Below are 15,850 nucleotides of genomic sequence, written 5' to 3' on the forward strand. Positions count from 1 at the left end.
CAATACCTGCAAATCTTGTCTTGGGGGCAGGAAGAAAGAGAAACAAGGAAGGGGAAAGGAAAGAGAGAGAAGGGGAATGGGCGGATGGGAAACGGGCAGACAGAGGGGACGAGGAGACAGGGGACCTGCTTCCCTGAGGCACTGCTCATGTCTGTAACTTGAATCAGGACGAGGCCTTGAACAAACTCTGTGCGACATTTAATACCACACCATTTCTGGGATTACATATTACACTAATAAAAAGAGAGCCACAAGACAAATAGTTGTGCCCTGGAACTTAGGAGGGGGAAATGGCTGTGCAAAGCTCAGGGCCTGAAACTCAAAAGCTTCTTCCACCTGTAACTGCCGGGCTGGGAATCTGCTGGGTGTGATTTATCTGCTGGCAAACTCAGCGCAGGTACATATTCTAACAATTTACTGAGGAAGAAAGAAATACAAACCCTGCTTTGGAGAGGACGGCTGAAATGCAGCAAACCCAGAGGCCTCCCCCGCTACCCCATCTGACTCAGGTGGTCCCAGGACAGTTCTTCAGCAAAGGTGTGCAGACTCAGGAGCTGGATAGCAAAGAGTTCTTTTGCAGAAATCCCAACTGCAAACATATCAAGATAGTGGCCCTCGAGACAGTGGTTTTATTTGGTAAAACTTATCTTCGAATACAGTATACAGTGTCCTAGGGCAGCGGTCCCCAACCTTTTTGGCACCAGGGACTGGTTTCGTGGAAGACAATTCTCCCACGGACGGGGTTGGAGGGGGCGATAGGGTTTGTTCAGGCAGTAACGTGAGTGATGCGGAGCGGCTGTAAATAGAGATGAAGCTTCCCTCGCTCGCCCGCTGCTCACCGCCTGCTGTGCAGCCCGGTTCCTAACAGGCCACGGACCAGGAGTTGGGGACCCCTGTCCTAGGGGGCTTCATCTAAACGGCAAAAAGCCAATTTAACTGACAGGACAAGACACTCTCTCTGCTCCTACTAGCTATAGTGTGCTTAACAGTGCTTACCCATTCAACCTCAATCACTTCTTTCCATAGTCCGTGGCCATGAATAGAATGTTTTCAGTCAATGAGATGAATATAAGCCTTCTCTTCTGACAGAAATAGCAATAGCCAAGGCCATACCTTAAATCACAAGGAAAATTTCTTACACACCATTGGCTATCCGTGTGTACTGGGCCTAGCACCTTGTTAGGAGGTTTGAATGGTATTTGGGTAGCATTTGATGCAGCTTTCACTCACATGCATCATAGATGTTGACGATGAAAGTGCTACATCATCAATGGAGAAGTAGGCAAAGGATATGGACAGTTCACAGAAAAAATACAAATACAAATGACTTATGAAAACACGCATGAAATGTTCCACTGTGCTTATAATCCAATGAATACAAAATTAAAACAAGAGATATGTATGCCATAGTTTTTGGAATGATGTGTCATGACATCTGCAACCCACTTTCAGATGATTTGACAAATGTAAGAGAAATGCATGTATGTAAAAGAAATGCAGTGGGTACTGCAAGGGGTAACAGTTGATGAGGGCAGGTGGGAGTATATGAGTATTCATTATATATTTTTTTTTCAAATTCTCTGTGGGTTTGGACATGTTCAAACTAACAAATTAAACTAAAAGAGAAAATGTTTAAACTATCAAATCAAAAGGCATAGAGTGGCTGAATGGATAAAAGAACAAGACCCTATATGTTGCCTACAAGAGATTCACTTCAGAAGTAAGTACACACAGAGACTGAAGGTGAAGGGACGAAAAAGGATATTCCACGTAAATGGAAATGAAAAGAAAGCTCAAGTAACTATACTCATATCAGACCAAGCAGACTTTAAAACAAAGAATGCAATAAAATCAAAACGAAAAGGCCACCTACTGAGTGGGAGAAGATGTTTGCAAACCATACACTTGACAAGGCATAATAGCCAAGCTATATAAAGAACACATACAACTCAACAACAACAAAACAACTCAATTAAAAAATGGGGAGATGGGCTTCCCTGGTGGCACAGTGGTTGGGAGTCCGCCTGCCAATGCAGGGGGCGCGGGTTTGTGCCCCGGTCTGGGGGGATCCCACGTGCCGCGGAGCGGCTGGGCCCGTGAGCCATGGCCGTTGGGCCTGCGCGTCCAGGGCCTGTGCTCCGCAATGGGAGAGGCCACAGCAGTGAGAGGCCTGCGTACAGCAAAAAAAAAAAAAAAAAAAAAAATGGGGAGAGGATCTGAATAGACATTTTTCCAAAGAAGACATACAGATGGCCAACAGGCACATGAAAAGATGTTCATCATCACTAATCCTCAGGGAAATGCAAATCAAAACCACAGTGAGATATCACCTCACACCTGTCAGAATGGTTATCAGGAAAAAGACAGGAGTAACAAGTGTTGGAGAGGATGTGGAGGAAAGGAAACCCTTGAACACTGTTGATGGGACTATAAACTGGTGGAGCCACTATGGAAAACAGTATGGAGATTCCTCAAAAAATCAAGAATAGAACTACCATATGACCCAGCTATTCCACTTCTGGGTATTTACCTGAAGAACATGAAAACACTATTTTGAAAAGATACATGCAAAACGGAAGCAATCTAAGTGTCCATCAATAGAGGAATGGGTAAAGAAGATGTGGTGTGTGTACACACACACACACACACACACACACACACACACACAATGGAATATCCCTCAACCATGAAAAAGAGTGAAATCCTACTATTTGGGACAACATGGATGGACCTTTTTTTTTTTTTTTTGAAGAGTAAACGATTCGGTTTTTATTAAATGAGTAAACATTTGTTATCCAAGTCACATATTATTTGACATTTCTTGCAAGCAAATAACTCCTTAGAAATTCTGTGATTGTGAAAATTAGAATGTTATAACTTACTGTATTTAAGATTGTGTTAATTGCCTCTGACTTCTTTGAACTCAGACACCCCTAACTTCATACACTGTCTCCTACTGAGAATAATCTTCAAACTTTATACTGATTAGAACATGGATGGACCTTGAAGGTGTGATGCTAAGTGAAATAAGTCAGATAGAGAAAGACTAATGCTGTATGATTTCATTCATATGTGGAATCTAAAAAAAACAACAAACAGACAAAACAAAATAAAAAAAACTCCTTGATACAGAGAACAGATTAGTGGTTATCAGAGGGGAAGGGGGTAGGCAAAGTGGATGAAGGGGGCCAACTATATGGTGATGGATGATAACTAGACTTGTGGTAGTGATCATTTTGTAGTGTATACAGATGTTAAACTATAATGCTGTATACCTGAAGCTTATATAATTAAACTATCAAATACATGTAAAAAAGAAGATAAACCACTGTGCTGCCAAAAATAAAATAAAAGCAACGCTCTTGTAAGTGGCTGGTCGGAGTGTAAATTGGTGAAATCTTTATAGAAAATTTGGCCATACATATAAATATTTTTAAATGATTGTTTATCCTCATAAATTTAGTTTTCCAGTTATCTATTTTTATCTTTAAATAAATACATTGTCAACCAATTTAAAAACATACTGTTTTTAATGGCAAAAAAGAAACAAATACATGGTTAAAATGTGTATCTGTATGGTAGAATGTTATTCATACATTAAGGTCATCTCTTCTATTTAATAACATGGGAGAATCCTCACAATTTAATGAAAAGTGAAAAAATCATATTAAAATCATATGCAGCATGATCTCCAGTTTTCATATGTATGTGTTAATACATGCGTATATAAAATGCGATTAAATTGTGATTAAAAGAAAATATTCTAAAATGTTCACATTGGCTACTTCTGATTCTAGGAATTTAAAATAAAAGATTTTCTACATGTATGTAGTATTCTTAGAGAAAACACTTAAGAACTTTTTTCAAGGATGATGGTCTAAAAAACTTTAACCCTTTCAAGTTAGTTCAAAAATACCCATTTGTGTTCCACTCTCAGCGGGGGAAAAGGTGAAGCTGAATCTTCGGTGTCGGGGCCTGAACACCTTTAGGAATGCCCAAGGTGTACACATGGAGGGGAACTCGAATCTGAGCCATACTTGTTGGTTTTAGGATTCACGTTTCTATGAGTGAGTATCCTTAGCATGGCACTCAGATGGTACTAGAGAAACAAATCCAAGAAGAAAAATCCCAGGAGGTCAGATGGACTTTCCCGATTATTCTGCCCAACTCTTCCTTTGACTGAGATCTCACCTGGAACATGATGGCAAGACATGGCCTTCCACCTGCATTCTTGTCCTGGGACCCCCAATGTGAGGGTGAAGAGTCTAGGGTGAAGCATATAGCAGGTGCTCCACAAATACCAAGTTTTTGGCAAATATTTTAGGTTAATGAGTAAATATACATGTGATTTCTGGAGTCTCTATAAATATATATATATATATATATATATATATATATATATATATATATGTATGTATAACATGTCCATTGACAATGTTCAAAATCAGTTTTTAATCAGAATGGTGTTTTCCAGTTTTAAACTAATTCCCCTTAATCTGTAGAATTTAGAAACCTGGTTTCTTCGAGTCCCACCTTGTGCCACGTGCTTCAATGAGGCTGTTCTGCAGGGCGGCAGTTCCCAGGCCTGCTGCTCACTGGGATTCCCTGGGGAGCATTAACAGTACTGATGCCTGTGACGGCCTCCAGAGACTGTAATTCAGACGGTCTGGGGCATAGATTGGGTCGTGCAATCTTTAAAAGGTCCCCAGATGACTCCAATGTGCAGACAAGTTTGGAAACTGCCTCTTTTGTTCTCTAATTCCCTTTTGTACTTGTTTTTTTTTTTTTTTTTTTAAATCTACAAACAATTCTGAATAACTTTTGATGATCCATTTCTGCTCTCAGTAGACGTGATGACTGCAGGTCATTTATGATTGTGTGTGGCTGAATGACAGTTACCAGGCTGTGCATGAAATGTTTAAAATTTTGTCCCCTCGCCCACTTTAATGAGAACAATAGCACCCTGGCATCAGAACCCCCAACTCTGAGGTTTCAAACTGCCCCAACTCAGAGATAGTTGAGGACCCCACTCTTCCCAGCCCCTTGCTTACCCTCCTTTGGGCTACACAAAGCTTATGTTTAACCTCCCCGGATTTTGCAGAAATTGTCCTTCGAAGAAAGGGTCTGAAGCATGAGCTTGTAAACTCATTCAGACAATAAGTAAAGCCCGATGCAAAGGAGGGAGAGTGTCCACAGAACCAGATCAAGAAGCCCAAAATTGGAAAAGAAGATGGTGCCCTTATCCCTGCCCACATATAATTGATATTAAAAATGATTCCAAACCACAAAACAATAAGAAAATCCCTAAAAATCTTTTTCTCTTTTGGCATGGGGAATCAAGTCAATTCTTGTTGAAATGTAAAACTATATAAAAAAAATGCTTATGGCCCACTTTGCTTGTGTCCTATGCACACACTTAATTGATCTATTAGGCACCCAGCATGGATGCGTCCTTGGTGAGTGTTTGTGATTCATCACCCAGTTACAATGACTTGGGTCACTTAACAACCGTGTTGCTAAAGAGAGAGCAGTGTTCATTATAGATTTTTACTTGATAAGAATATTCCCCTTTAGCTTCAGTCAATGTCATCAAGCTTCCTAAGATGTATCACTGGGCCTGTTATGTTTAAAACACCAGAGGAGACTATATAAAAGATTTTCACGTTCATTTTTGAAAAGCAACTCTCACACGGCTCCAGCTAGTAACTCACTGTCTCTTCGACCTTACCTCAAGTTGCCCCTTCCATCAGGACGGAAAATATAAATATGGACACAAATATTACCCTACTTCTCTAACTGGGAGGGTTAGGAATGGTCCCAAGTAGTGTGAGGCCCTGGGGCAAACTATCCCTTCCTCACCTAGGATATCGGGAAAATCAGTCTGCCTGGAAAGGCAGCCGAAGTCCCAAATAATCCATCCCAAGGAGAAGGGTGTCGAGGGGCAGCAGGCAGCCGTTCTACTGCTCTGTAGCAGTGATGCCGAAAGGTCTCAGGAATAATCGTGACTGCTTGAATCACTCTCCTGCTTTGAGCCTTCTAATCACGGCCCACTGCAATAAGAATAAAATCCCAAACACATCCCAAGGCCCATAAAAGTTCCTAATCTGGACCTCTCCTACCTCTCCAACCTCAACTCTGACCATCTCCCTCTTGTTCATCAAGCTTTCTGTTCCAGAAATAGGCCAACACTGTTCCCACCCCAGGGTGCTGGCACTCGCAGTTTCCTATGCCTGGCCTCTTCCTATGACTTGTTCTTTAATGCGTGTCTGTTTCATTTTAGATATTTTCCCATGATTTCACTGCCTCTCGCTTTAAAGCATAAGCTCTAAGGGTGCAATGATTGTGTGCATTTGACCTGCTTTGGATCTGCCAAGGCACTTTACAGAATACTAGGTGCTGAGAATGGGGGATGCTTGATCAGTTCCCTTTCCAAGAAAACTGACAGCAGGCGTGGCCCTCCCTTCAGCAATCCCCAGAGTATTCCTGCTATACACCGATTTACAAGTACCGATAGAGCAGGGCTGCTTTTCACACTTGCTTTGTGATATTTATACCCATAGGCATAATTATTCAGTGCATTGTGCCATGATAATTGTTTTGGGCTTGTTTACTGCCAAGATGTTCGTTTTAGCAGCAGCATTAGACACGCAACAGAAAAAAAAATGAGAACATTAGGCCCCTGAAAATAAAATTATTAGGATGTTAGGCAATAAAGGAGATGATATCTCACATTGAGGCTAACACAGAGTGGCTTTGGAAGCCTTTTCAAGTGAACACTATAACATGCAGAACCGAAGCAATCTGCAATACCAACAAAATGCTAATGTGCATTTTTATCATTATCCACTGTGATTTGTTTCTTTCTCCGCAGAACAAGACAAATGACAGTGAAGTCAAAGCTCAATTTTTTTTGTCCTTAAAGCTCTGACTTTTTCCCTTAAAGCTTGGGTCCTCAACAACCTCGGAGCTGCCAAGAATGCGCTCATCCTTTGAAACAAATGCTACGCTGAGATTGAAGTTTTCAGATGCTAACTGTATAACCCGGGGACTTCTATGTTATTTACATGCCCCTTGTACCAAGGAACCAATACTTAGAATGTTACCGCTGCTGCTCTTGAATGCAGCGGTCACATTTATGGTCTTTGGATATGAAGAGTGACACACCTTTACAGTGTGCCTGCCTAAGCTAGAAACTGTGGTCCTGAAATAACAATTTTCTTGATTTCTCTGTGAACTTTGATCTCACTACCAGCCTGAGCTCATGAAACAAAAGAGCACAGGTTCAAAGTCATGCTTGTGATTCTTTTCTTCAGTTTGGTTTTCCAGCCAAGTCTATCTTCTTTTGTTTTGTTTTGAAATGCTCCTAGACACACACACACACACACACACACACACACACACACACACACACACACGCTTGCATGGCACCTCCTCTTGGATATTTATGAGGCACCTCCAAAACCAAATTTATATTTTCCCCAAGCCTATTCCTATTAAATGTAACACCACTGCCACAACTACTGCCACTCTTATTATTAACCGTCATAACTCCAGGGACATACTATTGTGTTCATCCTCAAATTTTGCAGAAGAGTTTAGAGTGAGTAGGTAATCCACCCGGAGTCATACAGTCAGAGTGACAGACCCAGGATGTGAACATGTACCAGGTTTATCCAGAGCTCATCCTGTTAACCACCATCTCCTTACTTCAGTAAATGGCTTTAGCCCTCATTGAGTTACTTAAGTCAAAATTGTGGTGTCACCCTTTACCCATCCCCTCTATAACCAATGTGGCTATACACCCTGTCAATCTCCTGAATTCCTCTGGAATCCAGTTACTTCTGTCTACACTGCTACTACTGCTCTCTACCACCATCAACTCCTACCTAGGAAGTTACTGTAACAGGATTCTAACTAGATTAGTCCAACCTAGATCTTGTTGCAAGGTGATTACAAACAAAAAGACAATGTGAACATGTCAATCCCACACTCCCAATCTATCCCTCCCCCCTTACCCTTGCCTTCTGTATTTAACCAACAAGGGCCTACTGCATAGCACAGGGAACTCTGCTTAATATTCTGTAATAACCTATGTGGGAAAAGAATTTGAAAAAGAATAGATACATGTATATGTATAACTGAATCACTTCGCTGTACACCTGAAACTCACACAACATTGTTAATCAACTATGCTCCAATATAAAATAAAAATTTAAATAAAAAACAAAACTACCAATTCCATAAATACCACAAAAACCCAAGAAATAAAGTAACACTTTAACAACAAAAGCAAGAAAAAGACAATGCGAGTAATGAAATCATGTGGCAGTATTTGGTCAGGAGGGGCTCATTCAGATAATCCAGATTATATATATTTTAAAAATTCAGATTATCACTGTGAACCATTTCAAAACACATTCTCAGTTCTTGAGTAGATCTGTGAGCCCTGAGTGCCCAAGCTGACCCAGACTCATTCTTCAGACGGCAGCTTCAAAGTCATTCCTTAGGGAGTCATCCTCTGACCCTCAGAATAGGTCGGATCCTCACAGCAGCCCGAACATCACCACAGTACTCACCACTGCAGCTGTGTGACTGGTATCTGCCTCCCTGGATTGAAAGCTTCGTAAGAGCAGGGACTGAAATGTCTACCTTTTCACTGCTGGTCTCAAATACCTAGTAGAGCGTTTGGCAAATGGTAGGATTTGAAATATGTGTAGGATAAATGAAATTTTTCCATAATTAGAATGGCTTTAATATTTTCTAATTCTGAAGGTAATATGTACCACATAGAAATTTCAGGCTATCTAGAAAAAGTTAAGAAAGTAAAGTCAATTCCTTTCCATTTTTTCTTCAAATTGGGCTAATCAACATTTATTTTCATCTGTTGAGAACCAAAGTTTTGTGGGAAGTGTCTTTAAATCACGTATATGTGATTGAAAATCCATGGGATTTTGCCCTCTTTAGGCAACATATTTGCACAAATTTTGGAAAAGGACACAAGACTAATCTTTCCCTCACTCTTTTTGCCATATTGAACTTGTCAACATCAGTTTCTAATTTGACCTGGAGAACTTAAGCCACATCCCCCTAAATGCTGGCTCTTCCAACCTCCTCTCTTTCGCACATGGTTTCCCATCCTCTTCATACCTTGCTAGACAGTAGAGTCAGTTGTGTTATAGAATATAAAACTGAGGATCCAGCTATTTGTACTTAGCAAGAATAAAATAAAATAACAGCATAAAATAACTGAGAACAAAAGAAAAATAATTTAAATAATGTGCTTAAATAATTTAACCCATCTGTCCCTTTCTTAACTCGCTGGAGCTAGGGGACATGAATCCTTCGTACACTTGGACACTCTGAGTTCTTACCTTACTTGCCTTTCAAAATGAGACCATCTTGTTACATGCATCATAAATTTAGGAATATACACTCAATTTTTACCATATGACCTAACCTTGGAACCTAGTCCCTGGGTGACATTCTATTGCATTTCATATTGTGTTCTTTCTTCTCTGCTTTCATTCATGGTGTTACCTTAGGATGGCCTGTCCTTCCTCCCATTTACCACCTATTTATCCCTCAAGGCCCAGCTCAAATATCACTTCCTCAGTGAAACCATCCTTGCATCCCTGATCAGAATTAATCAAAGCTTCTACTGTGCCCCTACCACTAAATTTTATACCTCTCTTTCCTACTTTTTGCTGCCAGCTGTCTAATGTCAGAACTGAAACAAAAGCTCCTTCAGCAGAGGCATCATATGTATTTTTGTATCCCTGGTGGGGAGCCCAGAGCCTGAGTAAGCTTTTGATAATTTATACTTGGTAAAAAACAGAACCTCATGAAATTTTCTTTGACTTACAACCTCTTAAAACATCCGTGATACGAATTCTAAGTTATGATGTTCAGTTCCACGCTTGCTTCAAAGTTCATCCCCTCAATGGATTGTTTAATTTAATATATTCACGTTTTATTCTGAGGAATGATAGTTAACATTAAGCCAGAGTTTAAAACTTTCTGAAGTTCAGTGTAATCTATAAAAATATTGAATCACTATGTTATACACCTAAAACTAATATAATATTGTAAATCTACTTTAATTAAGAAAAAAAAGAACATTAGGGAGAAGCAGAAAGTTGGAAACAAAACTTCCTGAAGTTCTAAACTTCCATACTTAGCAGAGCACACCAATCACGATGTTAAAATACCGATTATATAACAAAGGACAATTTAGACGCATCACCAGAAACTAAAAGTAGTTCTTTTCTGTTTGGTTCCTGATAAACTGCTATTGTTTATTGTTTAATAATTACCACCATATGTCATTTGAATTTTTCACACCACCTGTCAATAACTACATGGCAGAGCAAAGCTGATTCACACCGCTTCTATTTGGTCAGATGTAACGAGCCCTGCCCAGATAAATGTTAGCAAAGAGCAACACTTGACTTTCATGCCCAGCTTCATTTTTCACAGAGGTAAGCTAACCTTAAGTCAACCAATTCATAATATGAGTCTCTCATCCTGTAAATAAAATGGAACTAAGTTTCATATTTTGGTTTTTAACTTCTATTACTGAAAATTTCAAATCCATACATGAGGAGAAATACAATAATATAAAGACCCGACACCTCAATACACGCTCAGCATGTATTCAATAATGATCAACTCACGGTCAATGTGTTTTCATCCCTATCTCCCTCCCCCTGCTTACCTTCGATTATTTGGAAACTAATCCCCAACACCATATTATTTAATCTATAAATATTTCAAACTCTTGGGAAAAAAACCTAACCACAATGCTATCGTCACACCTAAAGACATGAACAATAATTCACATTCACCCATTGAGCCCATTTTGGTTCTGCTGCAGAAATGGATCTCATTAAATATTTCCCTGTAAGCAGCTCAAAAGCCCTTTATAAACTGTACACATGGTGATTGATTATACAATGCTACTTGAAGGGCAAAGGAAAACAGTTTGTTCCCTGAATGCTGCTTAAGACTAAACTCAGTTTTTGGGAAGGGGTTGCACATTTTATTCCTCATTATTATAAGGTAAAGAAAACAGTCACTGGCGCCCACAGCCATTCTCTCAAACTTGCCTAGGGTCACAAATGCAGATAATTTCATGCTGGGCTTCAACTGTACATCTGAGCAATTGGTTTTAGACACTGCAACCATTCATTTTATAATCTCACATCTCCCCTAATGAATACTGGTATTAAAGAATCTGAAAGAGGTAGATCTTTAAAAAAAAAAAACAAAAAACAAATGCCATATTTTTCAAAAGGTTGCTGCAGAGTTTTTTCCTTACACATTAGAGAAAAAGGACATTCATGCGGTGAAGTGTCTTACTGTGAGCCCAATATTGAATTTTCCATTGTTGGTGCTCAGTCACTCCTGGGAGGCTCTTAATTGAATCAGTCTTGAAAGGTTTTCATTGTGTTTTTCCTCAGACCCTCTTATGAACTACAGACGCATTCAGAGTGAGTATAGCTCTAATGGGAAATGCTGTCATCCCATTACTCAGTCTGGTCTCTGTCACAATTGCTCATACCTCTTAAGTGGCTGGCATACTATCAGGTCAAAAAGAGGTCAAGGAAGACAGACACAGGAAGCAATAGCTCTTCACAGGGGACAGAAAAATAGTGGTGGAGAGAAAGAGATAGTACAACCATCATTTAATCCCCTTAGCACATATTCTAGACTAATTCACCCAAGCATACAGTCAGATCCACACATTTATCCAATGAGGAAGAGAGGCAAGGGAACATAACAGAGTTCTTTAATGGTTTCTGAGGGCAAGGCACAGTGAGAGTCAAGGAGCTTGTGGGGTGGGTTAGCACTAGTGGCATGGCCTTCATGCTGCCTGCCATACCAGGGCTGTTTTCACACATGCGTCATCTCAATCTGAAAACTTGGAAGGGAAAGGCTAGCTATCAGGAGAAAATCCCTGTCTCTGTCTAAATGCTGCAGCTGAATTACTTGCAATTTTCCCTGTTCTATTTTGAATAGTCAGACTTTTTCTTGACTTAAGCCTTATTTCCTTAAAGAGTCCTCCTCTGCCTCAGTACCCCCATCTAAACTCCCCACCTAAAGCCCCCTGTGTCTGATCATGTCCTCATCGACATATATGAGCCATTATTTTCAAATGAGCTAGAAGCAGTGCTACCTAGCGCTTTAAACTTAAGACACTTTTACATGTACTCTCATTGATGCACATGAAAACTCTTTGCCAAAGAACGCTTTATTACACTCACTTCACTCACTTACAGTGGAGCTAGCAAAAGAAGGGAGAAGGCAAGTGATATGATCAGGTTCACTAAAAGTAAACTAGTATCAAAATGAAAACTTGAACAGGATTCTTTTTTTTTTTTTTGCGGTACGCGGGCCTCTCACTGTTGTGGCCTCTCCCGTTGCGGAGCACAGGCTCCGGACGCGCAGGCTCAGCGGCCATGGCTCACGGGCCCAGCCGCTCCGCGGCATGTGGGATCTTCCCGGACCGGGGCACGAACCCGTGTCCCCTGCATCGGCAGGCGGACTCTCAACCACTGCGCCACTAGGGAAGCCCCCGTACAGGATTCTTAATTCCTAGTCCAGTATTGTTTCCACATTATCTCACTTAAGAGGCAATTTTGAAAAACAATCAGCCCCTCCAGACTATTGGGAAATAGCTTTCTAATATCCTTGGCCAATGCAAGTTCAATGACACACTCTATACATACACACATACACTCATACATTCGTATATGTTGCTTTGTCATTATTATCTGATTAAATTGGGAGGAATGGTTTTAATAATTGAAAAAGTAGGTGAAATAGGATAATAATTAAAATGATACATATGTACCCCAAATCGTGTATGTGTGTGCGTACATATATGTACGTATGTGTATATGTGTGTGTGTGTGTGTACACACACACACACACATATATACCTTTACTCATCAATTTTTCTTTATGTAGGGCCAAGGGTTTTACTTTCGAATATTAGCTCTCTGGTTGGCCTTTCTCGCATACACCATCCTTGAAATGCGAAGTCTACAATTTCCACTTCGGGCTTCTTTAAAGTAGAGTGAAAACTAAGAGCCACTTGGAAGCGATATGAGTGCAGAAGACTTTTGGGTTTTTATCATTTTACTCCCGGTCTTTTAGAGTTGTTTCATCGACACTCAACTTGATAGCAATCTCTTAGATACGGTCGTCTCTCGGTCTCCATGGGGGATTGGTTCCAGGACCCCATGGATATCAAAATCTTCTGGTGCCCAAGTCCCTTATAGGAAATGGCAGAGTACTGTCACCCTCTGTATCAATGGGTTCCTTATCTCTGGATCCAACCAATAAGCAGTTTGAATTTGTGGTTGGTTGACCCATGGAGGCAGAAACCAAGGGTAAAGAGGGCCAGCTACACCGGCTTTTTAGTTTTTACAAAGCATTTAATTTTTATAGTTTTAGAAGAAGCTATTTTGCTTTTACACTTATATGTTAATGCATCATTTAATATTTTAATATTTATTTATTTTTGGCTGTGTCGGGTTTTAGTTGCTGCGCACAGGCTCTTCCCTGTGGTGCGTGGGCTTCTCTCTAGTTGTGGCACGTGGGCTCCAGAGCATGTGGGCTCAGTAGTTGTGGCGTGTGGGCTTAGTGGCTCCGTGGCATGTGGGATCTCAGTTCCCTGACCAGGGATCGAACCCGCGTTCCCTGCACTGGAAGGCGGATTCTTAACCACTGGACCACGAGGAAATCCCCAATATTTTATTATATTGAACGATAAAATCACACACACAGCTGGCACAGAGTTTTGCAGGCAATCATTTGACTCCTGGGTGGCATGTGACTCAACCACTGGAAGCAGTTCTCAGGCATCTTCCACAGAGCAGTGAGCGCATCACGAGCTGTCTGAAAGCCATGGGTTTGCTCTACTGGGGAAAAGGAGTGTTTGTTCACCTAGGCGAGCAGGGCAGGTAAGTAGAAGATGGCTAAGTGTTTCTGTTTTGTCTTCTTCTGAGAAGCTGTGCAGTTTGGTAGAAAAAACATTTAGCAAGAAGATAACTGTCAAGAGCTCTGGGTCTGAGTCTGAAGGACTTTCTCTGGCATTTAGTTTTCTCATTAGAAAATTAAGAGAATGGACAAAGTAGTGGTTGCCTAGAGCACTGGGAATGAAAAAGATTCTTGGCCCTGGAATTGGCCCAGCGGAAAAATCATGCCATGACTGACTGGCAATGTCTGCTATGGGTAGTTAAAGGGGAAATGGTAGAACACAAACATCTCTTCTTGGAGCTAGATAATCGATGATCCCTGTGTAATGAAAAGGGTGCCAGCTTTTACTTGCAATTACTCTTGTGACCTTCAGCAAAGTTAATTACTTCTATGAGCCTCAGAAAAGCAGGAAAACTCCTTGGGGACCTAGCCAAGATATTTTCTAAATGCTACCCCTGGATTAACCTCTACCCTAACCCAATTAGATGTTCCTTATATAGTCTCCAATAACATCCTCTGTCTTAACATTTACTGCATAGAAATAAATCATAATTATATTGTAAAGACTGGGGTTATATCTAGGTTATACTTTAAGGGTAAGAAGTGCATTCTACATATTTAAGCCCTAACAAAATACTAGCACATAGTATGTACTCAGTAAATATTTGTCAACTACATGGAACCATTGTTGTTGTGAGAATTAAGTATCCAGAGCTTAGCACAATGCAGGTAACAGGTGCTCTGTAAATGCTACTTTTCCTTTCCTTCCTACATTGTACAATCCTGCATGACAAATTCCATATGCATAGGGACACAATTTCCTTTTCTCTTCTATCCTTGAATAATATTTATGCTGAATATAAAAATACAGACACCTGAAAACTGGTTTGGAAGTATCTTAGTATTAAAGTGTTGGAGTTTTTTGAGCCTTCTAACCTCACATAAAACTTCAATAGAATATGGGTGTTTGTCTAGTTCACTGGTTCCAAAGTATGGTATGAAGATGATTTTAGGTGTGAGATGAATATGTATGAGTTATATATTTATGTGAACGTTTATTTTACAAAATGTAACTCATCCTGTTTAATTTTCTGTAGTTATATATAGATTTAAAAAAATTAACTTCTATAAATAAAAGGAAGTGAGTCTGGGGCTTCCCTGGTGGCGCAGTGGTTGAGAATCTGCCTGCCGATGCAGGGGACACGGGTTTGTGCCCCGGTCCGGGAAGATTCCACATGCCGCGGAGCGGCTGGGCCTGTGAGCTATGGCCGCTGAGCCTGCACGTCCGGAGCCTGTGCTCCGCAACGGGAGAGGCCACAACAGTGAGAGGCCCGCGTACCGCAAAAAAAAAAGAAGTGAGTCTATTAAGGAAAACTTTCAAGCAAGTAATAATAGTATGTGATTCTGGCACAAATTATAGTTTGGAAGTGGCCAAAGTTTAGGAAATTTATAACTAGCTAAAAGCATGGAAATTCTAGAGCTAAAGTGAAATTTGCCTTTTCTTAGTTGTAGGAAAGACAATTCTCAAGTTTTCTGTAAACTTTTGTCATTTACTTAAATTAAACTTAAAGGTATATAAAAGGAAATGTTAATCATTTATCCTAGGCATGTGTATTGGAGAATATAATTTTCTATAGCTTATATGTTATAAAGCCATTTTCTTCTAGGAAAATCATTCAGAAATGAAACAATAGCATTTTAAAGATGACAATATCTTATGGTGTCCTATAAAGCACATCATTATTTCTAGGTCTTCATCCTCTAAACAATTTTGAGAATCTCTGGTTTAGAACAGTGGTGCGCAAGTGGGGCTGATTTTGGCCCCCAGGAAGCATTTGGCAACATCTAACAACATTTTTGGTTGTTG

General features: G+C 40.3%; 1 protein-coding gene across 6 annotated transcripts in view; it reads right to left on the reverse strand.

Moving 5' to 3' along the window:
- CERS6 (ceramide synthase 6) overlaps positions 1–15,850 on the reverse strand; it is a 322,733-nt gene that overhangs the window by 16,301 nt on the left and 290,582 nt on the right. The window contains exon 9 of one of the 6 annotated variants that reach the window (XM_089916724.1): positions 73–14,015. The exons of the other annotated variants lie outside the window; for them this stretch is intronic. Within the exon in view, the coding sequence (XP_089772850.1) occupies positions 13,892–14,015 (124 nt within the window). The 3' untranslated portion in view covers positions 73–13,891. Of the gene's footprint in view, positions 1–72; positions 14,016–15,850 lie in introns of those variants that run through there. 6 annotated transcript variants of the gene reach the window in all.

This window comes from Delphinapterus leucas, chromosome 8, assembly GCF_059928025.1.
Source record: "Delphinapterus leucas isolate spDelLeu-1000000601 "Yukka" chromosome 8, BTC_Dleu_Yukka2, whole genome shotgun sequence".
NCBI lineage: Eukaryota > Metazoa > Chordata > Mammalia > Artiodactyla > Monodontidae > Delphinapterus > Delphinapterus leucas.